Source organism: Phaseolus vulgaris, chromosome 1 (genome assembly GCF_051622355.1).
Source record: "Phaseolus vulgaris cultivar YP4 chromosome 1, ASM5162235v1, whole genome shotgun sequence".
Classification (NCBI taxonomy): domain Eukaryota; kingdom Viridiplantae; phylum Streptophyta; class Magnoliopsida; order Fabales; family Fabaceae; genus Phaseolus; species Phaseolus vulgaris.
Window position 1 is genome coordinate 45,439,066 of NC_143498.1, and position 27,808 is coordinate 45,466,873.

Here is a 27,808-nt window from a genome sequence, read left to right on the forward strand (position 1 = left end):
ATTTTAAAAAGTCTATAAGGTTTAATATTTAATTTTATATTTTTTTATTTAATTATTTTGGTTCAGTTATAAATAAATCAAAATCACAGAAAAAATTAAAATCACATATAGAAGTCATAGAAACAAAATCACAATTAATTATAAATTCTTATATGAGAGTAATTTTTTTCCACTGGGATATAAATTACTCCTGCAAACCTTGTTGGCCTGGTTTATATATTATGTAAAAAAAAAAAAAATCGGGGTATTTGATTTCGATGCGACGTCGCACCTATACTAACATCGTGGCCCTGATTTTGCAGCGAATTTCGCCTGTCAATTATTGTGGAATTTCACCAACATCTTTTTGGAAATTTTTACAAATTTGGTAATTTTTTAAAATTTTATATAAATGGATAAATTTTTTAAAATTACAAAAATGGAGTTTTTTTTTCATAGTTGTGTCATTATTTGTGAGACTCTTCTTGATAAAACTTTATTTCAACCATTTCATGTTAGTTTTTTTTTTAGGTTCGCTTTATATAAGTAAAGAGTAGTTCCTATCTAAGGAGTCATGATATTCTTATCAAAGAAAAAAGGTTGACCTATTGGTTCTACATACACTTTTAAAAATCTACACTTAAAGTTTTTATAAGAGGAGGTGAAAGGGGCAAACAAATAGGAGCTTAGGTGACCGACTAGTGAAAGCCAAGAAATTCATTGGACAAGAAGACAACTATAATAATGAAGGAACACTTGAGGGGAATGGGATATCTGTACCATGTCACATATCAAGCGGAAAGCTTGAAGCACAGCACACGAGTTCGGATGAAGCTCTGTAAGGGAAATGTTTAGTAGACAAAGTACATTAGTGGTAAACTCATCGTAGGGAAGGAAAATATGGAGATTGATGCAAAAACAATAGTAAATGAAAAAGAAGTCTGGATCGGCATCAGCACAACCATGACACACATTGTCAATTGTTGTCGACACGATACCTACTTTTGCTTCCATACTCAACATGGACCCATTGGCCACAAAAGATCTAACTAAAGATGACCAACTATATCAAGAAAAGTGTTTGATGACCTTTTTGTCAACTCACTCATAGCTCGACCTCAACAACATAGTATTTTCGACTTGTTCTCTAGCCAATTTTCGTGCCTGTTCAGGGGCATCCACTCGACATGACTCCATCTACGAAGCACCACTCCATTTAGCTACCGAAGGCTCCCTGGATTTTACTGAGGACCGCCCACCTGAAGACGTCAAAGAACTCGAGGAAAGAGGCATTACCAACCTGAAGAGTAGGGGAATTCTTGACACTTAACCACTATTCGATATAGAGAGGAAAGGAAAGTGGTCCTCTATGACAATGACCCCTCCCTATTTATAGAATGTGAAGACGGACGAGAACTCAAGTGTCGCAACATCTTGAACCGTTAGATCATTTTCAATCAAATGGTTGAAAAGATACATACATGAATCCCAAAAACACAAAAAAAAACCCCACCAAAAGGTTGAATTTATAAACTAATCTGACTCTAACAAGCAAGGGCTTTACGAATCTAGGGACTAGTGTACCGTCGATATCCATGGGTGACGTGGTTGAATTCAACTCTCATGGAACCAAGGAGCATCCCTTTGTATGACCTTATTAACATAATCACGGTACAAAACATTATCCTAGCTAACACCGAGATTAATCCAATGACTCGCGCTAATTCAAACCCAATATTGAATGTCCACTTCGATCCTATAAATGCACTCCAATCAATACAAATATACACATTCAACAATATTTATTACTCTCAACCGTCACATTCTAAATACGAACTTAAATATAAGAAATCGAGATAAAAAAATCAAGACTCACACGACTTCAACACCAAGATTAATAAAATGAAAATCGAGATGGAGAAATTCTCTAACCATATAAAAACAAATATAAATATTAAATATTTTAAGTGAAGGAGTTTATATATCTTTTAAGTATATTCATTCTCTCTAGTACTTTTACCTATAACAATTACAAAAGTTAACGTTGTCAAATGCATGGAAGAACTAGTGCCTCTCGCCTTCCGTTCTCTTATTCAAGCGATTAGAAAGAGAAATAAATAGTGATAATATTGTTTATAAAAGTCGATCCAGAAAAAAAAATATATGTGCAAGTTGTAGCTGGTTAGATCTTTCAATTAGGAAACAGAAAATATACTAATTAAGACAAATAATGTGAATGTAATGCATTAATTATTGATTTCAGTTATAGAAAGTCATTTCTATTATACAAATCGCAGTCTTAATTTATTATATTATTTTTATGATGTTTTTACAATTTTTACTTTAATAAAATAATTTGATAAAATTTTACACTTTATTTAATACCCTTTATCACATTAAGTATTACTTATCCAATGAAAATACCCTTTTATGTTTCAGTGCTAAACTTTCTAAGGAGAAAATGGTTATTTTAGGATTGGTTCATATTTCAAATATATATATTGGTTAAGATAGGGATAAGTATACCTTAAAAAGATTTTGAAATTGAAGGCTAAAATGTTAGAAGTTGCATAATATGGCAAATAGTGTATTAAACAGAGAATGCTTTGCTAATTTTTTTTAAAACTTAAAAAAAATATTAAAAGATTGTTACCAATTAATATATATATATATATATATATATATATATATGTGTATGTGTTTTGCTCCATTTTAATTTTATAAATAGAGCTGGCAAAAAAAAGGACAGACAAGTGTTGGTGGTGGTTGTGTAGGTACCTTACAAGTTAGAGAGTATGTATTAATATATTTTTATTTTAGACGATAAAAAATAGCAATTTATATATATAAATAAAATCATAACATAATAAATTAAATTTTATTAATTTTTTAAAGGAATTAATTTTTTTAACAATATTATAGATTTTACAATTGTAAAATTCAAATTTATTTTAAAAAAATAAACTCAAAAAATTTGAAAAAGTATGCAAGTGTGTGACGAAGCATAGAGTGACAGTTCCTGGCAAAAGTAAGTCAAAACTAGATACTTGATAAGTTAAATCGTAATAGTTTCTAACCAATAAATTAGATAACAGTTAATAAACGCTTAACTTATAACTTTTAAACTAATAAATAAATTTATTAAATTAAAAATATTTAGTAAACTAACTCATAAATATACAAAGATATTATTACATAAGTTATTATGCTGATTAAAAAAAAATTACGTAAGTTATTATATAAATAAAATTTGTGTTTCTAGACAAAAATATTATGTAGTTATAATTTTAGATTTTTTTAAGAATAATTAATTTTTTTATAGTGCTTTTATTTATTTTTTAAAAAGGTTGTATATTTTTTATTTTAATAAATTATTATTTTTAAATGAATTGATCTAATAAATTGTAATTTATTTTTATTTTTATAATTTTTATTTATTTTTTTCTTAATCTGAACTACTGTTAATTAATTTTTTTCTTATTATGGATAATTTTTGCATAACATAGTATATTAAAATGTTTATTATTTTAATTTATAGTGTTAATTTTTTTTAGTCAAGCACTAGTTTGACATCTATTAAAAGAAGTGACTATTGTTATATCAATTTCATATTGTTTATAAAATAAATGTTACATATACACGAGTGATAATTTATTACTTTATTAAAAAAAAACTATTTTGTATACAATCTATCATTATCTTCGTAATATCATAATATGCATCAAACAATCTATTGTTATTTCTCACATCATGTTTAAATCATATATCAAGGAGATGAGATAAATATATATATATATAATATATTTTCTATCTTGAGTCTGAAATAAATATAAATAACCTAACATATTTTTTCTTCAACATAATTAAGGAGATAAATTGTAAATAATTAATAAAATGTCATGAACTGTGTTTATTATTTAAGTTCCCATTACGATTAAGCTCATTGTAATTAGTCCAATTCTTAGGTTTCTTGACCTTATTTTAAATACTACAAAAAGTTTCATCAATCATGGAGAATTAATTGGATGTCAAAGAAGTTCTTCACATTTTCTACCATTTTCCCGTCATGGATTTGTTGCATCCTCTATGATAGAAGATAGTCTTTTAAACATATGTGTTATCGACAAGTACTATAACACTCTAGTAGGAAAATCCTCTTTTCTTTTCCTCACAGCTACTTCCATCGAGTTTCTTTTTGACTTGTAACAACTCACACTTTGAACACATATCAATGTTGCAAACTCATTTTAGTATAATACACGATCAATAGGCCAATTGTGTATCTTCTTGTACTTCATGTCAGTTGCAAGATGCATGAATGATCTCATAATAGAAGCTAAGTAGGTCAAGTCACAATTGAATAGTGGTATTTGAGTTGTTACACTTAGTAGAAAGAATTGCACTCTAACTATTATAAGTTATCGTTTTTTATTTAGTGGAGGGTGTTCGATACAACAATCAGCATTAGAAACAAGATCACGAGTTAAATTCCCATTATAATATTTTTTTAGGAAAAGATTATTGCAAGTTACATCAATTGTTCGGTGATATAAGTCAGGTGGGTCAGCTTACAATCAAAGAGTTTGATTCCTATGAAAAAATTATTAAGGGAGAGATTGTTGTAGGGTGCATCATTTGTCTTGTAGCAAAGGCGATTAAGTGTGTCAAGTCGCAATTGAATTGTGTGTTTGAGTTGCTATGCTATAAAATAGAAAGAATTGTGTTCTAATTATAAGATATAGTTTTCGCCTTATTGGTAAACACTTGATCTAACAATGTCTATTGGATATAATATTTTCTTGGTTGCGTAGTTATAATTAGGTAATGTATTACCTTTTAGGAGCATCTCCTTCAACAATTCAAACAATTATGTCAATTTTTATACGTCCATTTATTTATTGCTTTTGAACTAAATAATTTTAAAATTATTGACAATCTTGTAAATTTATTAGATCTTGGATACAATGGTTGCTCGAAATTAGTTTTAACATTACTCTTTTAAAATGTTTTTATCTAACAACACATGTTGTTTCCTCTAAATAGGAATCCACCTCTTCATCAACATTATTGTTTGCGACACAATTAACATGTCTAATTTATTCCCATGTCACGTTCGTATTATATGAGTTTTGAAAATCCTAAAGATGAATAGGTGGCACATATCTCTCCAATTTCATTACCCCTCTCACATTACAAGAAAATAATTAAATAGAAATCAATGTTAGAGACTAAAAATAATTAGTTGTTATATTGACTAAATTAGATACTATTGTAAAGACTAAAAAATATTTTAGTATCTAAAGTAGTTTCTATTATTGATAAATAGTTTCTAAGTTGTTATCTAATTGGCTACCAATGTTTTAGGTACTAACTTTAAAATCTAAATAATTAGTAACTAAAACCTTGGTAGCTAATTAGATATTAATTTAGAAATTATTTATCAATCAATAGTATAAACTAATTTAGATACCAATAATTTTTTTAGTTTCTACAATAGTATTTAATTTAGTCAATATAGCAATTAATTATTTTTATCTCTAAAATTGTTTTTTATTTAATAATTCTATAATAGTATTACTCAAACAATGAATACGTGTCCATTAATATGTTCTCTTAATAGGTTTTCTATTTTACTAAATAAATTGTAAAAGCTCCTCAACTTCTTTTTCACACTCTTGACTAATGTGATGTGTATTCATCTAACTAATACAATGTTATTCTTATTTTCTAATTGAAGGTGATGTATTTAAGAATACATTGTTTATAATATGTTAATATATATAAATTAAGTTCATTCTCTTACAAAATTTAGATAACATTTTACATTGGTATTCATAATACACGAAACGAAAATAGTGACTTAGAATGCACCATAGTCAAGTGTGTGTGTATATATATATATATATATATATATATATATATATATATATATATATATATATATATATATATATATATATATAAAATACAAAATGCTTTAAATAGAAACTCTATTATATTTTATATCAAACTTAATCTTTATGTATAAATCAGCTAATAAAATTAATTTAACAATGGGTATATGAATATAATTAATAGGGAACATAATTTAACATTTAATACAAATTATTAATAGGAAAAGTAAGATTTATTCAATGGGTATATGAATATAAAAGTAAATATTAATAAAATTATTAAATAAATACAAAAATATCAATTAAATATGCATATATTTTGAAGCATCATGAGTTAAATAAGTTCATTTTAAAAAATTATCATTTCATCTAACTTTGCTTAGTCCTTATAATTTTGTCATATGGACTAAGATAATTTAGTTCTAAGGATAATTATATAATTTATTTTCTATACTCTATATTTTTTCTAGAATTTAGTCTCCATAATTTATTTCTAAGGACTAAACTATAATTTTAAACAATTTAAAATATTTACTCCTAGAGATTAAATTGTAATTTTAAACCATTTAAAATATTTACTCTTATGTATGGACTAAAATAATGTTGTTCATAATTTTTTTTTAAAAAAACATTAATAATTAACATAAAAAACAAAGAAGATATTCATATATTATCTTCTGGTTGAAATCTTCAAAATCAACCATGCTTCAATTTTAACACAAAAAAAATGGAAAGTAATGTAGGAATAGAAATGTTACCGCATAATCATTAGGTTGATTTTTAGCAACGTAAACCTAATAAAAGTAACATAAAATATTTCTTTTGCATTAGTAAGAAAATTAACTCATAATAAAATAATTTATATTAACTACTTTTGCATTATCAATAACTCTATATATATCCACACTATTAAATTATAAAAAGCTATTTGTATAAAAAAAATTGAGTTTTAAACAACAGTAAAAGGGCAATAAAATAATTCTTATTTTATATATTTTAAAAGTGTGTATTTTGTTAATTTTATAACTTTAGATTAATATAATTTTAAAAATATTGAAAGGAAATTATAATCTAAATAAAATTTGAAAGTAAGCAATTGAATTAAAAATATTGAATAATAAAATAGCGAATATAAATGATTGTTGTGGGTGAATTAAATAAACACTAATTCCTATTGATTTAGTTAATGTGTGTAGTGAGAGAGATAGTTTGAAAGGGAAAGTAGAAGAGAATATATAGTGAAGAATCTCACAACTGATGCAGCTTCTTCTTCACGTTCAAGATATCTTTTTCTACCTTCTTTTACTTTCCATGCCGTGTCATGCATTCAACAACAACTTTTTTAAATAACACACTCTCCTCAATTACCTTCTTCTTCTCTTATACGTAAGAACCAATCATTCATAACACACACAAAACTATCACGTTAAAGGTTTTGAAAGGAACTACATTCAAGATCAAGATCTCACCACTATTTCATACTATATATATAACTATAAATAAGTGTAAATATTAATTTATAAATTGATTTTATTAAATTGAGTTGAATTTAAAGTTATTTTTAATATAATATGTGAAAAATATATTTCACTTCTTTTATAAAAAAAAATTCTAAAATTATTTGTGAAACAAACAGTTTTCTCTAATTTGTCATCCTAACTCAAATATAAAAGTAATAGTTAGAGTAAGCATAAAAGAGATTGTTTTTTTTTTGTAGTTAAGGAAAACATGTGTACATAAACTATCATTAATATGGATTCTTAAGAGTTATAAGATTTTCCACAGAGTACCAGAAAAAATTATAATTTAAGAAAATAAAAATAATTTAGAAGTACGAGGTTTTGCTTTAACAACGTTTTCAGTATTTGTTATTTTCTAATAGCTGACGGTAAAAAATTGTACATCAGTGCTGATTGTTGAGAGGAATATTCCAACTACGTTTTATCAAATATTCCAAACAAAGGTGAGGTCCATGTCCACAAAAACACACACACATAAATATATATATATATATATAATCATAATTTTTTTTAATTTAAATCTTGAATATTAAAAAACAGTTTTTTTTTAATAAAGCAGTATATAGTTCCTGAGTTATATGTGATGACAATTAGATCTATAACCGTTTTAAAATAATTTTTGAATTATCAAAATACTAATTTTTTTATGCATTAACTAATCTCCTTGAAAAACTTATTAAGATATTCCTGAGCAGATAACAACTGTTATATTAATAAACGAAAATAAGAAGAAGACCTTTATACATAAATAGATACCCTGAATAGTTTTTCATTTCTCTATACATGAGTTATGAGCCAATTAGCAGTGTGGTCCTTAATAAAATGGCCCATGATGTTTATACTTCTTTTTTTCGAAAATTTCTTCCTGCACCTTCTTACGTTTCTTCCTGCACTTCATGTTTTAAAAATATTTTTTATTAAATATTTTTTTAATTTCAGAACGTGAAATTTGGAGACTTCTATATTATATTTTAGATTTTCGAATCCAAATACAAAATTTGAATTTTGTAATGTATAATCCAAAATACAAATTTTATATTTTATAATTTATATTATAAATTATACAGTTTAAAATATAAATTTGTATTCATGTTTTGTATTTCATATTGTACCATCAATAATGAATATTTTGTTTGAATGTATGGGGGTAGGAAGAAATGACTTTTTTTTCTTCTCAAACAAACTCACTTCTGCCCTCTCAACTTTGTTTTGTAAATAAAAATATCATCAACAGAAATTAATTTTGGGTGTTTTGACGTAAAGAAAAACTGGTTTTTTTATATGGGTGATACTAAAGCCTATAACAAACACAAAATTTGTCTATGAAGAAGCATAGTGAGTATTAGAACTTATACAGAGAAAATAATAAAATATAAGAAAAGGTAATGGTTGTAGAAGAAAAAATGAGAAGGAGGTTGAAGAAGATTAGAATAGAGGGTACAAAACAACTAAAGGGGGTGGGAAGATAAAAAAAGGGGTGTTAATAAAAGCAGTTTCTATTGAACCCAAAATAACAATTGAAGCAGAAACTCCTTAGACAAAATTAAGTGGAAAAATTCTTCCGGCACCGTACCATTTCCAAGATGCACCTAATTTTTCACTGGAAAATCAAAAACGACACTGCGAAATGACGAAAATAACCTCAAATAAAAAGAGGATGTAGATAAAAAATACTTCTAAATTTTTTTTCCATAAATATTTTGGATTTGGATTTGCATAATACATTTTTTAATTTCGGAAATCTTTTTTTTAATCCAGATGTTCTTTTTCAAAATATACTTTTTTGCGTTTCAGATTTTCTTTTCCAAAAAAAAATTAAAATTTTAACTTTTGAATTATATCTTTTCAATTTTATATTTTCAAGTCCAAAATAAAGGATAGGTTTTAAAAATTTTAAAAATATTGATTATGGTACAAAGAAAAATTTGTCAATAAAGTGACAAGGGACGCTAAACTAATCTGGAAACACAGTAACGGCCCATAAAATATTTGAAATAATTTTGGTTTTTCTGAATAATTTATTCATAACTTTTTTATGATTTAAGTTTGCAATAAAAGAGTTTGAGTTTGAGAGAAAAATGAGAAAAAAAAATCAAACTTTGAATATTTTATCACGTTATAAAAGAACTGTAACTACATGTATTAATAGCCATAAGGATTATCAGAACAGTGTTAGAAAACCGACACTTACTAAACTAAACATAATCAAAAACCATACACATAATTACGAAGAGTTTTACGCATAAACTCTAACACCAGATTTTTAAATTTTGTAATTTTGAACTCATTTTTAATTTTTTGCATATATTTTATTTCTTCTATTATGATCCAATTAAAAAATAATAAAAAAGTAAATACATGCAAAATTAATAATTGAACTAAATGTGTAAATTGTTTAAAATTCAGAACTAAGATTACAAAAAGTAAAAATTAAAATACCACATTAGCAAAGAAACATATTCCCACCCAAAACAATTGCATATTGTTCAACTTCACCAGACACAAATAGGCATGGTGGACCTACTTTAGAGAGGGAGTAGATTTTGTTGTCATTTATTTGAGAAAATTCTAAGAACATGCACATATTTTTTCCAATTTCCATACACTTAAATTTACTGTTTTCAATTTTTCATTTTGTTGTTAAAGTTGATATTGAATAAGTTTTATGGATACCTTATGCTATACTGAGTTAGATATTTTATTCCATCTCATTCTTCACTTTAGTCTATGACAATAATTCAGTGTTTGAATGCATTTGGTGATCCAATGAACCTTTAATGCATTACTTTGACTGTGCAGACAGAGATTGATACTTACTCAAAAACTGTGAAGACAAATTTGTAAAGAAGGCCTACACATTCATTCTGGCAAACAAAGTTAGAAATGGTTTACAAATATATTTGCCAAGAATCGCAAGGACAAGCCACTTTTGAATTACTACTGGAATTGTGAGTGATTCCTAGGAAACACAAATTTATTTCATAGCCAAATAAATATGCACTGCATAGGGTATACTAGCAGCCATTGCAAAAGGTACTTCTGAACTACATACCCCACTCTTTGTTAAAGAAGAAGTTTTCAACAAATCCAACTTAGTACTCTCTTTTTTTAATTTCTTGTTTTTTCATTTTAAATAATCAATTTATTAAAAGTAATGTTTCCTATTAGTTGCATTCAACTGTTAAGCTAACTCTCATGAGATCATGTTATTTAGATTATATAAGTTTTTTTTTTAGCTTATGGACTTTGACTTTTTCTGTGTTGAATGTTGCCACTTAAATGTATGAACAGGGTCTGTAATGCGGCGGCAGATCATACTGCTTATTTCAACTTTTATCAAATGATCCTCCATCTTTTCAAGAGTTCGAAACAATTTGGTTTTGGTTTTTTCTTATGGAAATGTTCAATTGTTGTTTTTTGAGTGTGTTCTAGTTGTAATGGTATGAAGATCTTTTTACATTTGTTGTTTTGAAAAGTTGCAGTCTCCATGTTTTTAGGGTTAAGACTATAACAAATGGATGTTTTACACAGTTATTTTTTATTTTCATTATCTGTTTTTCTTTTCTTTTACAAAACATCCCTAATGTTTTCTTATTTATAAATTTTTTTTATATTACATAGTACAGAGTGTAAACTAATTTTATAAGTTGTGTTAGAGGCTTAAATCCTTGAACAATTCCACTGCCACTAGTCACGCTACTGACCACTATCATCTATTCTCTGAATTAAATGAAATACTCTGTCTGTGCTGCTCATACCTACCCTATTGATGCTGCAAAACAATGAGCTTTTGGTATTAGGTTTGAGGTAAATATAGAAGTTGAGATGTAAAATATGTGATATTATATATTATGCATAAATATCAACGAAGATCCATCCAGAAAACGTGTGAATCACTCACAACATAACAAAATAGGATTCAAATATTTAATAAGAGAAGATATGCTGAAAGATTTGTGTAAAAACTAAAAATTATGCATATTACTGCTATGTGGCATTGTGCAAGTAAAAGTGTGCACGTGAAAATAGATAAAACTAATGTTCCTTAAGAAGGGTGGAGTCACTTTCCGTTGGCTCCTACAATTTCTTCCCTTCCCTTTTGGGAAGCCCTACTCTAACGTCAATTGCTAGCTGGCAAGTGGCACCTGTCGGTGATTCTCTTTCATCTATCCTTTTATGTCTTTCCCACTTGCACTTACTTAGCCTTCACTTCCACTATTGTTTCTACCACTTCCATGTGCTTTTTTTAAGTGAGCCACTTGCATAAGCTTCTCTCACTTTTTGGAATATTATTAGATAGATTTGATTTTGCTGTAGCTTTCATTTTTACTATCTTTCTGCCAAAACCAGTTTTTTCTTTGTTAAATTATTAATGTGTATTGGGTTCAACAGTGATGTTTCTATTGGGACGGTTGTGCTGCAGGTCCCACAGAGAGTAAATCATGTTTCAGACATGCTTATTCTTTTGGGCTGTTTAGTTTCTGTGATTTTCTTTTTCTCAACCTTTCAACTTTCTTTGCAGTTATTGTTTTGTGGTTCTAACTTCTTAGTCACATAAGTTCCTCACGGGCATGACCATGAGTGAGTGAACTTTGAATAAGTAAGTGCTTTGTGTGAAGATTTTGTATGAGTGTTTGAGGTTTGCCTTGTCAGCTTTTGATCTTTGATGCTGTGGTGTGGCAGTTGAAGTCGTATTGAAAAAGGGGATTCTTTTTGAAGTGGCAAGCATGGCAAGAGGAAGAGCAGATGTGAACTCTAGAAAAAAATTGGTCATAACTGTGTTGGTTTTGGTGATTGTTGGTGCTTTCTTCTACTTCTATTGCCAGAGTAGTGATTCATCTATTGTTGAGTATGGTGATAAATCTTTGAGACAATTTGGTTTGAAAGGGGACAAAGATGTGGGTGAATCTTCCTCCACACTTGTTGGAGGAGAGGACAGTGCTATTATACCAAAGAGCATTCCAGTGAGTTAATTTAAGATTTTGAACTGAATACGTGTAACGTTTTCCCTTGACACTGCCCTAGAATTGAAGTTTCTACTGTTATGGGATCTTCAACTTGTTTTTTTACTCTCGTATTTACCTTTTTAAGGTCTGTGATGATCGTCTATCAGAGCTTATTCCTTGTCTGGACAGAAACCTCATATACCAAACAAGATTGAAGCTTGATTTATCTGTGATGGAGCACTATGAAAGACACTGCCCAATACCAGAGAGGCGATATAATTGTTTAATTCCTCCTCCTCCAGGGTACAAGGTAACGTTTCACTCTCCAGGGATTGCTTACATTAGATGTGGAACTAAGAAAGTCCAGTGTTTTGAAATTTTCTTTGCTTAAGCTCTTAGTTTCTCATGTTGATGTTGATAACAGATTCCAATCAATTGGCCCAAAAGCAGAGACCAGGTGTGGAAGGCAAATATACCTCATACCCATCTTGCAACAGAAAAATCTGACCAGAACTGGATGGTTGTGAAAGGTGAAAAAATAGTTTTTCCTGGTGGAGGAACCCACTTCCATTATGGTGCTGATAAATACATAGCTTCAATTGCTAATGTAAGCTTCAATTGCCAATGTAATGCTTCAATTGTTATAGATCTTTTAATTTTCTGTCAAAATTGGTCCTAGTCCCCATATTCAAAAGCAATGATTTTGATCCTCTATTTTGTTTAATTGATGAATTTCATCTTTCTTTATGAAACTTTGGATACTAAGGTGAGAGACAAATTTCACCAATTATAAAAAAATACAGTGACAAAAACAACTGCTTTTCGAAACAGGAACTGATACCAATTTTGACCTTTGAGAACCTAAAAAACACATTTCACCGATGGAATGAGACAATTTTCTCACCTAATTCTGAGTATTTTAACACTTAATCCATTCACAATTTTCTTACAGATGCTTAATTTTCCAAACAATAATATAAACAATGAGGGAAGAGTCAGGTCTGTTCTTGATGTTGGCTGTGGAGTTGCTAGCTTTGGAGGATATCTTCTTTCTTCTGATGTGATAACAATGTCATTGGCTCCAAATGATGTTCATCAAAATCAAATTCAGTTTGCCTTGGAGAGGGGAATTCCAGCATATCTTGGTGTCTTAGGGACCCTAAGGCTCCCTTACCCGAGTAGATCTTTTGAATTTGCTCATTGTTCTCGCTGTAGAATTGATTGGCTTCAGAGAGATGGTATACTTCTCCTCGAGCTGGATAGGTTACTCAGGCCAGGAGGTTATTTTGCATATTCATCTCCTGAAGCCTATGCAGAGGATGAGGAGGATAGGAGAATATGGAAAGAAATGAGTGCTCTTGTGGAGAGAATGTGCTGGAAAATTGCTGCTAAGAGGAATCAGACTGTCATTTGGGTCAAGCCTCTCACAAATAGTTGCTACTTAAAGAGATTGCCTGGTACTCTACCTCCACTCTGCAGATCTAATGATGATCCTGATGCTGTTTCCGGAGTTAAAATGAAAGCTTGCATTTCACGCTATTCTGATCGTGAGTCATATCTCCTCTATTTTGCAATATCATGGATATATGCTGAAGAAAATGTTCTCAGATCATTAGTTGTTCTAAAATACGATTATGCAATTGTTTGAATAGTTCACTTTATCAAATTGCTTTTGCTATTGCCATTATAGATAGGTTCATGTCTCTCTGGATATGATATATATAACAATACTAGATCATTTTTGCATGTTGCACTATCAATGGCTGTATTAGTTAATAACTCTTGTATGCAATAACAGTATATTCTGGTGTTCTATGCAGAAATGCACAAAGCAAAAGGAAGTGGTTTGGCTCCTTGGCCAACTCGATTGACTACTCCACCTCCTCGTCTGGCAGAAATTCACTATTCTACAAAAATGTTTGAGAAGGACGTGGTAATTTAAACTCTATCTTGTTCACCATTTTAATATCTTAATTATAATTCTTTCATTGATCAGAAAGAAGTATCAACATGAGCCTTTTACAAGCTGTAACAACAGAAGAAAAATATGAAACAAAATACAAGAACAAGAGGGAGGGTGCTTTTAAAACCCTGCATTAATCAACTCATAGAGTAGATAGATAACTGAGATCACATTACTAGACCTTATTTGACCATGAACAAGTTCATTTCCCCCATTTGTTGCCCCCTAAATTTTCTTTCTGCAATTGGTGCCTTATTCGTTGTCTATAGGAAGACCATCTAAGGATGACACCATATGAACAATTCTTTATATCCGTTGAATTTGTAGTAATTTTATAATCTTGTTCTCTAGTTCTAAGATGATCATGGAGACAAAAATTAATAAGCTTTGAGGAAGAAAAGATTCTAGAAGTAAGCTAAGGTAGTGTAGCTTAATAGGCAGGCTGTATGATAATCTTGCAATGGAAACTGAGATGAAGAAACAAACGAATGTTGTGCAGGAAGTTTGGCAACAAAGAGTTGATAATTACTGGAGAAAGCTAGGAAGTAAGATTAAAGCAGGCACAATTCGGAATGTGATGGATATGAGGGCAAGTATTGGATCATTTGCGGCAGCTTTGAAGGAGAAAGATGTTTGGGTTATGAATGTGGTGCCAGAAAATGAACCAAAATCTCTCGCCATAATATATGACAGAGGATTGATAGGAGCAGTTCACAACTGGTATGGCTCGTTTCCTTCATGAAACAATTATTTTAACATGCTCAAATTATGGCAAACCTTATTCAATTTTTTGTTTCATTTTTTCTACTTACTCCCTCCTTTAGATAAATGAACACAAAATGCAAGAACCAATCAAAACATTACATTGTTATTGCCACACGGAGGTCTGAACAAGAAGAAGTTTATTTTCTTTTATCATGTCATTAGTGCAGAGTGTGACCAGTTTTGTCAATTACTAATCTCTCTTGAGAAACCTGATTAGTGACCTTTTTGCATCTTTAAAAATGTCACATTATCTAGTTATGATCTTCTAGGTGCATTTTCATGAGAGGAGTAATTGGTCAGTCAATAATCAAGACTTTTCAAAGTAGATATCAAATAATTTATATATTTTTTAAGTTATACCTAAATTTACATCTATTTATAATGTTAATGGTAGTTAAATTAATTTAATGTTCTTGTTTTCATAAAATAATGAATTGCAGTGTCTAAGTTACCGTGAATCATAATAATAAGCAATTGTGTACACTTTAGTGAAATTTGTTTTTTTTATATATACACACTCTTTGGACGCAAATATATAAAATAAATTTAATGCTTATAGTAAGTTTTAACTATCTCAGTGTTATTTAATGTAATTATATTTAAAATATATTTATGTTTTAATATGGATAGTGTTTCCAATTATTTGATTAGGTGTAATTTAGAAACTACAATTATATATTATGGAATCAAAAACATTAAATTAGTTAGTTCTTATTAACATTCTTAATCTATATGAAATTGGGTATAAAAGAAAAAAGTTATAAACTATATTTTTTTTAAAATATTTGTATGTATAAATGATAATATTTCAAAAATATCATAAAAATAACAAATACTAATTATTAAAATAAATTTATATCAAATAAGTAAATAATTTTTATAGTATATTAATTTTATCTCGCAATATAAGGTTTTACTATTTTTGTCAGAATGACAGGATTTGGTCTCTTTAGTGATGAGATCGGGTCAAGAAAATAAAGATTTAGCTAAGAAATTAGAAAGACCAGAATATGCCTAAGCCTTTTATGTATAAATGAGTTCAATGTCAAATATCATATACTGATCCTTTTTGAAGGAAAAGAAAGAAGCAAGTTCTGTTACAAGAAAATCTTTATTGGGTTAAAACCAACATGAGTTGTTCAAATTTTGACTCAACATGATCCGAGAAAAAGTAATTTGTTAAAATATGAATTACAACTACGTGAAATTCAACATAGAAGTAGATTTTTATGACCTGATATTAACGATGTTGTGGATATTTGTATTATAAAAATGGAACAGGTGTGAAGCTTTTTCAACCTACCCTCGAACGTATGATCTACTCCATGCATGGACTGTATTTTCTGATATTATGAAGAAAGAATGTAGTCCAGAGGATTTGTTGATTGAGATGGATAGAATCCTTAGGCCAAAGGGTTTCGTCATTGTCTATGATAAGCGGTCAGTGGTGGAGTATGTGAGGAAATACTTGCCAGCATTACACTGGGAAGTTGTCACCATGTATGACATAGATCAAGGTAAAGATAATGATGATGAAGATGATGATGATCATGCAGTGGTTATAATTCAAAAGAAGATGTGGCTCACAAGTGATAGCATCCAGGTTTCAGAATAGTGTCATAATATAAGTTACCAATGTTAGGTGTAAGAAGGTCACTTTGATTTCCTGAGGCCTGAGTTTTCAGTGTAGCTCTCTTCACTATAGACGTAAGTCGCAGTGAAAGCTCACCCAAATCATCTTATCTTTTTATTTGCATTTATTTATTAAATTTTGGACGCTTCAACATTTATATCCACTCCCAAGAGAGATGCTGATTTTTCAATTAATTTTTACATATTACTGTACTAGATATTTAGATTTTACTCTACACTTTTTCTTATGTTTTGGAGTCACGTTTCTCATTGGCCACCTAGTTGTTAACCTAACTGCTTGTAAAGGGGTACTATTTTGGCATGGCAGGACTCAAGAAAAAACGTTGAGTTGAGTCCTGCCATAAATTGGATTGTTGTTTAAAGGAAAATAGTGTTTTGCTCAAACAATTGTGCACAATCCTCAACTCAATAAGACTAACATAGTGCTGCTAAAATTGGATACTTTTATGATCGATGAGGTTTTGTTGGTTTGTGAGACCCTGCTCCTCAATTATCCCAACATGCTCAGTTTATAAATAATGTACCATTCAAAAGCCTATGCAAACTCCATGACTTGAAAGTCACATTTGACTAAGAAAAGAATGACTAATATTATATTAACAATTGTTTTAGTGAGCTCAGACAATGGTAAGTGGCCTTTCTGAAGCCATAAAAAGAAAATTATGTAAGCAGCATTACTATAACGGGGGTTTGGAACTTTCAATTCATGAATTTCCCTTTTCTTTGTTAAGTGGCCTTTCTGAAGCCATAAAAAGAAAATAAATAAAATAAGTATCAATACTATGTAGGAATAGTTGAGAACATGTAAATCCCAAATGGAAAAGCATGCAGCCGTTGATTAAGTAATCACTATCTGGAGCAATTCAATGAGAAGTTGAGAACTTTTATGTAGTTTCCAATCACTTTTCTAATGTTTTGTTTTGGGCTGCAATTAGGAGAAGTTAGTAATTGCCATAAATTCCGCTTGACTTCAGAAATTGACAATTTAAATCTCATTTCCTTTTAATGGGGAAAAGAAACATAAATAAACTGATCAAAATTTGCATTCAACTCTGACAGTTTTAGTTTACTCGCTTTAATTATCTAAGCTAAATCGAAATCACAGGTTATGACGAAGTAGCTCTTTAAAGTCCATATTTTAATTATGGATGTGTTTAATCTAAAAAAACTAAATAAAATCACATAATAATTTAATCTCGCAAAAATATTCGTGTCAATGATTAAACCCTAAACCCTAAATTAGTTATTTAGTATTTAATACTTTAAGTCAAACATTCTTCAAAGCTAGCATTTTTCCCTGTCTAAGGATGAGGAAAGGGAATTTGGGATTGCATACATTCTTTATCATGGATGCATGTCTTGCTGGCCGTGCTACTCGAGCTACGCTGGATGGATTTTCATATCATAGCCAACGAAAAAGAACCAAAAAATGCATCTTAAAACAAACCACTTCATCACATTTGCACGATCCAACCACATCTTCATAAAGGGGTCTAAGTTCTATATCCACTTGCAGAAATTGTCCATCCCTTACAATTCGCTGAAACTTGTAGACAGTAAACAGTAATCCTCGAAACGATGAGACTCGACACGAAATCACAAACATGTGTCTATAAAACGCAATCATTTGAAGCTGAAGGAGGTACGCAGAGATTCACAAGTGGACCATGATAGCATATGGTGTTTGGGGACAAAAAAATCTGTCGACAGTAAGGTCTAGGAGAAGTATAAGCAAGAACATGCGGGGAGTCGATGACTTTCATCAAGATAAGGCAAGATCAAGATAAAACAAAATTCTTTTAATATACTTGAGCTCTAAATTTGTTACGAACTAGTACAACAAAGTCCTACAAAATTGGATTAGTACCATATTTTCAAGGAAAAACACAAATTAGCATATCTTGTCTTTATAAATAGACAACCTTCCTTTTACTCATGCAGACTTCAACTTGGATGAAGTTGAAGCGAGATGGGAGAGAATTCTGTGCCCCACGAACATTAGAAAAACTCCCAAAAGTCCTACAGTTTTGAGTGTAGTAAACAAGTCCAGCTGCATATGAACAAATGAAAATCAGCAGACAGGCATTTCATATACAAAAAAGGTGGAATGAACTGGTCTGACAATACTGCCCCCCGCCAGAAGAGAGGATGAAAAATTGTTCCACCAAAAACCAATATGGATCATTCTTACCAACTCTGCTAGTTAAGCATTTTGTTTAATCATTATCAAAATTTACAGGAGACTGTGCTTCTCATTTATTAAGATCACCTTACTTTATATTTGAGAAATAAATATCACCACAGAAAAATTGACAGAAACATGTTGAATAGAATATAAGCTGGAATACCTTCAACCAGAAAAGTACATAGAGCAATAGAACTGCAGCAATGCCGAGATGGAATAGGATGGCATATGCAGCAGGTGCTGCTGAAGACGGAAAATTTTTCAAGTTTACCCCCAAGCGTAACAGCTGTAAATGATATAAAAGAGAATGACAAATGTTAACTCACATAAGGAGGATTAACCAAATCATAAGAAAAACACAAGATAGGTAAACCAATACAAGTAACTTCATAGTTGCAACAACATTGAAGGATGCCAAGACAATCATCTATACAAAAACTGTCTCTCCCACCCTCCTATGCATAACTGAAGAAAATACATACCTATTTCTTTACACATAAAATTCAAGCCTTTTAAACTAAAAAGATATAATATAACTTGAACATTTAGCAATAGGTACCAAAAGCCATCAGACCAGAGGCCCAATTTCTTGCAGATAGCCGTAGATAGATATCTTGTTAGTTAAAGCAGTCTTAAAACATAAAAATGTTGAACCTTTACAAACACTATCTTTCAGAAGACGACATTCCTATCAATACTGCTCCGCATTTAAAATATAGGTTTTGGTGTTCTAAGCAGAAAAGACCCCTTGCTCTCCTTTTAAACCGTATTTAAAAATGGGAGCCAGGGACTTATTTGAAAGGTGATGAAAGAAACAAACAGTCTAATGCAGGAGTAGGTTATCCACTTCCAATCCACCACCACAGATGAGGCTGTGTCCGAAATTATACAGAGAAAAATAAGCATGTTGCTTCTATAAAAAAAAATAAAAAAAAAACTAAGCCATTCAGTCTTCAGTTTTTATCCCAAAAGCTCCCGAAAAATATCATATTTGCTAGAAATATGATATAAAAACCCATTCACGTGTAACTGAAAAGTTTTGGGACCATTGGTTTATGATGTGGTAACAAAGCATATGTAACTAAGTGGTATGTGTTTATCCATGTCATCCTCAATCTTCTAGTCAAAGACAAGATTAACTATAGCACCTTGGTGGGCCTGTGCATTGTCCTTGTCCATACTTCAAGCACAGAGGATTCTTGCATGAGGGGTCATGCTAGAAGTATATATAAAAAACATCAATGTATCTTTTGCTAACAGCTTGTGGCTTTTGGATGGTTGGTTTATGAGAACATATAATTCAATATTTTTTTCACAAAATTCATCAAATGTTAGTTAACTAATAAAGAACAGTCACAAAAGTAAATTTAAAAGTAAAAATAAATTATCATTTCTAGATAACTTCACTGCAGCTTCCTTTTCCACTCATCTTATTTGTCACATTATCTACACTGCCTTTTTTCTAAGGCATCAACAAACGTGCCAGTTTCAAGGGAGGATTATTCAAGACTTACCCCAACTAAAAAGCCAATAAATGGCAGAAGAATCAAACTCAAGAAAGTAAGAGAGAGGTTCTGGGGTGGTCGTTTTTCAGGAGCCCTGAATATATGGGCTATCTCTGCTTTGGGACCATATCTTAAGTAAGGATCAACAGGGAGTGGAGGAAGACGCGCTGCCTTCTCAGGAGCTTCTGGAAGTTCTAGATCAACATGACCAAGCGGCCGCAAGAAAGAGTTCTCCTGAAACCACAAATTTTTGCTTAGATTGCTTATTGTATCATGGAGTAAGGGGAACTAAGAAAATCAAATATTGTAAGATACCATGACAGCATCTCCAACTGTCAGCTCAATGTCATATCTGCCCGAGAGATAATAAAACTTCTCCACCAAACCAAGAAAATCCTATGAGCCAAAATTACAAGAACATGAGCAAAATAATAACATCTATAATGAAATGAAAATTACAGCTATAATGAAATGACAATTATAGCTATAATAAAATGAAAATTACAGCCATAATGAAATGACAATTATAGCTATAATGAAATGACAATTACAGCATTCACATATTGCACGTAGTTTCAAAATGACAATTACAGCTCTGACAAAATTACAAGCTTCTCAATCCCGGTCCAGCTCTAAAGAAGTTACAGAAGGTCAAATATTGGTCATAGTTTCTAGATAATAGACAATTAACCCCTCCCTTTCAAGTAGTTAAAGGTAAAATTTATCAGAAACAGCATGTGATTTCTAATTTGAAAACTATAGCAGTCATGTACTAAGACAATATTTATTGGACCTTGGAAAATTATAACAAACATAATGGGACCTAAAGAAGAGCATTTGAGCATAGACAATTAAATATGTAATAAAGATACTTAACCAGAACAATCTCAAACTTCTTGCCAGTATTTCCAACCACAAATATGTGTTCGTGCTTTGTCTCATGCTTCAACTTAAAAAATGCCTGCAGAGAAATAATCCCTCAATAAACAGAACATTGAAATGGCATTCATTTAGAATGTCTAAGGCAACTACTACAGACCTGATGAGGCTTAAAAGCATGACCATGAGGTGTTTTCAATTGGAAAGAAAAGCGCAACTTTTGCAAGTGGTTAGCTGAGAGTTCAACAACAACATTTCCAGCCAAATCTAGCCTGGATAGCAATATGACAATTGAAATTGAAGAAATAAAAACATGCAAAAAAGTTACTAACAGTTAAATACATAACTTGATATTTAAATGCACATGTACTAAGTTCATACATCAAACACAATAAAATGACAAACATTTGACAGTTAGATGTGTAATCAGTAATAAAGCAGACAGATTCCAAATACAACTGCATAAAACTTTTTAACCAGAAACAAAAACATACTTTTTCTGGGTTTCAACACTTCCAAGATCACTGTCAAGAACTGCAATTTCTGCGTTGCTGACCTCAATAATGCCAGTGACATATATTGGTACATGAATTTGACCTCCAGTAGCAAAAACTTTTTCACCAGCAGAATCGTGAAGTACAATCTACAAAATGGGCTTGAAATAGTTGACAGGCTATACACTTTGATGCAACTGAAAAGGAAAAATATTGACTAAACTTAACAAGCAGGTACCTCAAAAACAAACACGTAAGTCCCCACGTCCACATTGTCTGGGAAAACTTCCAAGACATGAATTCCATTACTTTTATCATATTGGAGCTCCTGTGTCATCAAACATCAGCAGTGCTTCAAACAACAGAAAGTAGAACACACCAGAAATATGAAAGAATTCCAACTTATCAGGCCATGTTCCTTAAAATAAACTATTGAGAATTATCTCTCACCTTGCTCTCAATAATAACTGAATCTTTAGCATCAGAGCGGAAAGCTCGGACAAGCTTAACTGTTAAAGGTGGTGAAGCTGAACCAAGTACTGTATTCACCCTAACCTGATCAATTTTGAAATAGAAATTTATCATGTTTTAACAGGAGTAAGAATGAGAACCAGAAAAACTGCACAATTATAAAATAGTTGATATTTATTTAACAAATCCAACCGATGCATGAGGTATTAATGTAAGTACTTCATGTAAATGAATAAACAAGGAATAAATGGAAAAAAGTGCAAATGGAAGAACTCATTAAGCTTCAGGACAGAATAAAAAGTAATGGGACAAAGAAGAGCATAACATGAAGTAATTTTAAAAAATAATGTTGGAAATGAGAGGACTTATAATAACAAATAGTATCCTACAGCAATAAAGAAAACCTAATTAAAACTACGAGCTGTGTCAGTAATGTTTTGGTATTACTGGATTTTGACAGGTGCGAAAATTGTATGCTTGAAGGATGGTTCAGGCCAAAATTGGATAAAAGTCAAAGAGCTGCAGAATATTCTCTACTCTTCTTTGTTAAAAAGGAATGTAAAATTTTTCACACCACCAACCAGGCAGATATAGAATATAGGTGGGAATGAGAATGCTGTTTCTTTCTCGTTGGCACCTAAATTCTACATCACAATCATTATTTCCCAATTCCTAAGATCTATTAATTACAAAACTCTCAAAATTAAAACTTTAAAGATGTTAACTTCATTGAATACCTTGAGCTGATCTCTTTTGGATAATGAATAAACTGTTTCAGGAAGTGACAGTACCAATGGGATGGAAACCCTACACCACAAGAAGAAAACCCAGGGTACATAATGTTACTGAATAACATGAAGAGATCAATGTATGAGAAAGAAAAGAAGAAAAGAGAGATATCACCATAAAGGTTTGTTTCCAATATTAGATTGTTCTTAGAAATGCACTTGCCTGTTGTTTTCTAGAAGAGCTAATGATTCAACTTGATTGAAGAAGTCCTTGGCATCACCTGGGATTCCAATACCCAGGAAAAATTTTGCTAAACCCAACACTTTATCCCCTGGAAGCTGGAAATGCAAAGCCATAAACATTAACAAAATATTCTAACAGGGTAAAAAATTATAATGTAGTCCATGCACTCCACGTACATTTACTTTTCCAGAAATTACAGAAGTAAATGCTATAACCCCTCGAACAACAGATGAAGTTGTGGAAAGAGAACCCTGATGCTCACTTCCACCAACAAATTTCTCATCAAAATAGAAGGTTCCATCATCTGAAAAAGAGATAATATTTTCATCTTAGGTCAGAAAGATGAGAAATGTGGTATAAGAAACAGCACAACCATTTAATGCAGCAACAAAAAATTAAAGTCTATTTGGATAAATTAAAATTACTAGGAATTTGAGTTCCGATTAAATTTATGGAAGAATTGAAATCGGTTCAGAAACATAAATTTACTATTGGTGTGTGCAAAGAATTAAGGTATATAATTTGAAATCCAAATCTATTATTTAAATGTAAAATCTAGAATTTAAAGATAATAACCAACATTTAAAATTTAATAATATTATAAAATAACAGTTTAAAATTTTAAAAAAATGGTTTCCTACGTTTATAATTACTTATAATATAATGATAACCTAATAAATAGATCTTACATTCACATCTACTTTTGTCAAATCTAGATCTGATTTTTATCTTTCAAAATTACCCTAATGTCATTAGAATAACAATATTGTATAACAAGACGGAAAATAAGTGTTAGGAACATCTTTTGTTTTTGGGTTCAGTACATTTAAATTCCTAGGCGTGGAATTGAAGATTTTTCAGGTGTTGGCTAACAAATGGAAAGATCTTCCCCTACTTATTTTGTAATTCCATGGAATTATGACTCTAATTCCAAATGAGATTCCAAACATAAAATAACTAATATGCCAAATTCTAATCCAATGCTCAGTACCAAATGGCAAAGAAGCACTTAGAAAAACTTTGCAGAGGGAAAATCCAATTAGGGAGGACAGGGCATAAGTGAGACTTCCAGCAGATTTTATAATTAATGTTAAGTGCCACCGTTTCTGTTACACACTAAAGCAAACATTGAATTGCTATCCATATCCTCAACCCTAAGAGATATACTGCTACCAAAAACAGGCCTTCAAGACTCAAGCATTTGGAAGAGGTGTATCTTCTATCTTTAGGCCATTTAGTTTATAAAATGGGACAAAAAAAAACTTTCATGAGGATAACTTCCAAAGAGGGGACTGAAAATTTGCAACACATTCAACATTGAACCTAAAGGGCAAAAATGCAGCAAAGAAGTGAAAGAACCAAGAAAGCTTGCACCGCAGCATAAAATACAATGACATTGGGAGATAACAGTATATCTACCATCTATCAAAGAACAGGCTCTTTTAAAGGTAAAGCTATGGCCACTACATACATCCAATCTAGGGGAATCATATTTCATAAATAAATATTAAGCCTTATGTTGAAATTTGAACGAGGTTAAGATCAGACATACACATACCATATTTCTCAATGCTGTCAAAAAGCTTCAATATATCATTTTTTACTGTTTTCACCTGACAAAATAGGAATGACATAAGATATCGATAGAAGTGCAAGGATGCTCAGGATAAAGTATGGACAACAAAGGCAAGTAAAACATAATCTAAACAGATAAAATGTCTAAAAATGCAATACTTATAAGTTTAACCTTAGATTCAAAATATATCTCAAAGAAAGGCTAAATTTCAAGTCTTTGAATAAATTTTTATCACTTTACTCACCATTTAAATTCATTTTCATTTATGAGCTCCCTGCTTGTCTTTAACTTTTAGTAATTCAGTTTACAAATGTTCTAATGAAACTCTCTCGACATAAATTTTATTTGGCATAATGCATATACTTTCATCCACATTAATTGTAGAATTTAAACACAATTTAATCTTTTCAACTAAGCACGTTTTAAAATCCCGAGGAAGGCTGAAGAAGGTAAAGCAACCAATTTAAGACAGATTTTACCCTAGACAGATCAATTTCAGAAGATGCTAATGAGATCACTCCAGCCAGTGCTTCAAGTGCTAACCCTGTGAAATATATGAATAGAAAAAGTTGTCATTATAGATAAACAGCAATATTTCCAAGAATTCCATAACGCTAGTTTCAATGCAGATTGCAGAAAACATAAAATATCATCATATTTCCATATAAATCATTACCAGCAGCATAGGTACTAGACTCTGGATTATCAGAACTATAGCGCCATCTTCCATCACTTTGGCTCAGAGCCTGCCAATAATACATTACATGAAATAACAATTGCAATTGCAGCAACAAAAACATAAGTAAGTTGTAAAACGAAACAAATAAAACAGGGGAAATCCTATCACCATGTTATATGAGACCAGAATGGTAGCTAGGGAGAAACAAAATAAGTTTCACCTTAGTCAATACCAAAGACACTAAAAAGTAAAACGAACCTTGATTGAATGGAAGGTTCCATCAGCATCAGCAAGAAGCACGTCAACATCAGAAACCTGATCCTGAATATATAGAAGGATGTGATCAAATCCAGGAGCAAACCATAATGAAACATAATATCCCATTGCAGTTTGCAAGTGACAATAGAAAAGGCCTAGTCCTTAAAAGAGAGACATTGCCATTATTTAAAATAACTTAACATGAGAAATTTTAGCATATTAGGAGAATATTAGAAGGACCAAAAAAAATTCTTTTACATATCAATTAGATTAGCCAGACGACAGGAAACTAAAACCAAGTGTCCTATGACTATAAAGGATGGGAACATAATCTTCTACAATGCACCACAGCCTCCTCAGAGGTTTCTAATAAAAATTCACATAACAGCCCATTGGGTTTACCACCTATGAAGTAGGATAAAGTCTAGAGATTTACCTTTATAAGAACCAAACTTCCTATTGAATAGTACATGTCAACCAAAGTGCTCGCATCAGTGACAGTGGCTTTAAGTCTCACAGCAATATCCTTTACAAGATAAGTAAATAGCAGGATCAGTTTTCAGACTGGCAATTTAACAACACAATATAAAATTCATAAAACATGACATTCAAGCGCAACCTAATCATAAAAAGATACCCATAGAACAAAATTACCTTGAAAACATCCGCATTAACCTTGCATTTTAATATGCCATTAACCTTTAATGCATAGAACAAATCCTTCACAGGGGATGACGACCCAAGATTTTCCACTACTTTCTTGCACGCGGTTGCGCTCACATCAGGCTTATTCCCAATCGCAAGAATCTCAAACACTCTGAGGGCCTCATAGGCCTCTTCTAAACTGATAAGAAATAAGAGGATAAAAATAAGTTGACTTATATAGAGTTGTCTAAAATTTCAAAGTGATACGACCCTAGCATATCAATTCATGAAAGAAAAATAGGAGATTCACACCCGAGCTATAACAATCTTCTAACGTCTTAGGATGTCCTTAGATCTCAATGTTGCATTTCAAACAAGCATGCGAGAAAACAAAAATGACATTAAAATAGCTAGTACATGGCTTTTGAAACAAAACTATAACTAACTGTCCATCATAGTCTACATCAAGGTTTTAACTAGCGATCCGGACACAGTTTCATTGCTCTGCAGTTGCGGTGACCCCAAAAACCTCATGTTTGGACTAAAATTGCGGTCGGAAACTGTTTTTAAAACCTTGGTTTGTATTTACGATACTCTACTTCGACAAACTCTTCGCTAACTACACTAATTCATGAAATTAATTCACGAGGAAACCACAGTTACTCTTACGAGGCTAATAACATAAGGATCCATGATTTATACATCAGAACTAAGCAACGCATTTACCAAACTAAACAATACGCGAGAAAAGGAGCTAGAGAGAGTTCAATTGACCTTGAAAATGAGCCATCGAAGAGCTCCGATGCGGCGGAACGGTGAGCATCAGAGACGGGGCCAGGAATCGTGACGGCTCCGCAGATCGAAGCAGCGAAAAGCAGCACCAGTAATCCTCCTAGGTATCTGGCCATTCCTGCACCGATGAATCTAAGAAATTCAGAACACAGGTAATCGCATTTACAATTTGGAAGCGGATCGACGGCGAATGTTAGGTTTTTGAGGTCTAGAAGATGAGAATTAGGACATACGCGGCAGCAGCAGGAAGATGAGAAGGAAGAAATGCACTTCGCAGCGACGACTTCAACTGAGTAGTGTTGTTACCTTCGAATGCAACTGAACAAGAAGTCGTCTTTAGTCGTGGCATCAAATTTTATTTTCAATATTGTCCCTGAAACCACGTTTTTAGTATTCTCTGCAATACAAAGGGAAAATATTAAAATGCTTATTTTTTCATTAAAATATATAAATTAATTTTAAGTATAAAATAGACTTAGTTATAATTTTCTTCTCTGTATTCTACAAATTTGTAATTTTAATGATTTAACTTAAATACCTATAATTGTAGTTTTTAATTTTTTTTGCACAATTTTTTTTCTTAATTTTTATTAAAAGTTTTCTGTTTAATTATTGATAGTTTTTATAACACA

General features: G+C 30.9%; 2 protein-coding genes across 7 annotated transcripts; one reads left to right on the forward strand and one right to left on the reverse strand.

The window, feature by feature from the left end:
• Nucleotides 1–11,277: 11,277 nt before the first annotated feature.
• On the forward strand, nt 11,278–16,915 carry LOC137814299 (putative methyltransferase PMT8). 6 transcript variants are annotated; one of them, XM_068616953.1, is made up of 9 exons: nt 11,278–11,544; nt 11,916–11,993; nt 12,077–12,357; nt 12,485–12,649; nt 12,764–12,946; nt 13,292–13,886; nt 14,160–14,272; nt 14,802–15,022; nt 16,349–16,915. In XM_068616953.1, the coding sequence occupies exons 3-9, from the start codon at nt 12,121–12,123 to the stop codon at nt 16,680–16,682; spliced, it is 1,848 nt and encodes a 615-aa protein (XP_068473054.1). In that variant the 5' UTR covers nt 11,278–11,544; nt 11,916–11,993; nt 12,077–12,120; the 3' UTR covers nt 16,683–16,915. The 6 variants fall into 6 exon arrangements, with proteins under 6 accessions (XP_068473054.1, XP_068473053.1, XP_068473051.1 ...); XM_068616952.1 differs by having other exon boundaries at nt 11,505–11,643; XM_068616951.2 differs by lacking the exon at nt 11,278–11,544 and adding an exon at nt 11,713–11,828.
• Nucleotides 16,916–18,504: 1,589 nt separating this feature from the next.
• On the reverse strand, nt 18,505–27,570 carry HAP6 (ribophorin II (RPN2) family protein). Its single transcript, XM_068616955.2, has 20 exons — nt 27,410–27,570; nt 27,159–27,294; nt 26,394–26,583; nt 26,176–26,265; nt 25,740–25,802; nt 25,479–25,548; nt 25,282–25,346; nt 24,785–24,839; nt 23,403–23,530; nt 23,206–23,321; nt 22,992–23,061; nt 22,234–22,338; nt 22,022–22,111; nt 21,784–21,932; nt 21,450–21,561; nt 21,288–21,371; nt 20,726–20,806; nt 20,420–20,644; nt 19,069–19,191; nt 18,505–18,770 (listed from the first exon to the last, which is right to left on the reverse strand). The coding sequence occupies exons 2-20, from the start codon at nt 27,290–27,292 to the stop codon at nt 18,654–18,656; spliced, it is 2,067 nt and encodes a 688-aa protein (XP_068473056.1). The 5' UTR covers nt 27,293–27,294; nt 27,410–27,570; the 3' UTR covers nt 18,505–18,653.
• Between the last annotated feature and the right edge of the window lie 238 nt (nt 27,571–27,808).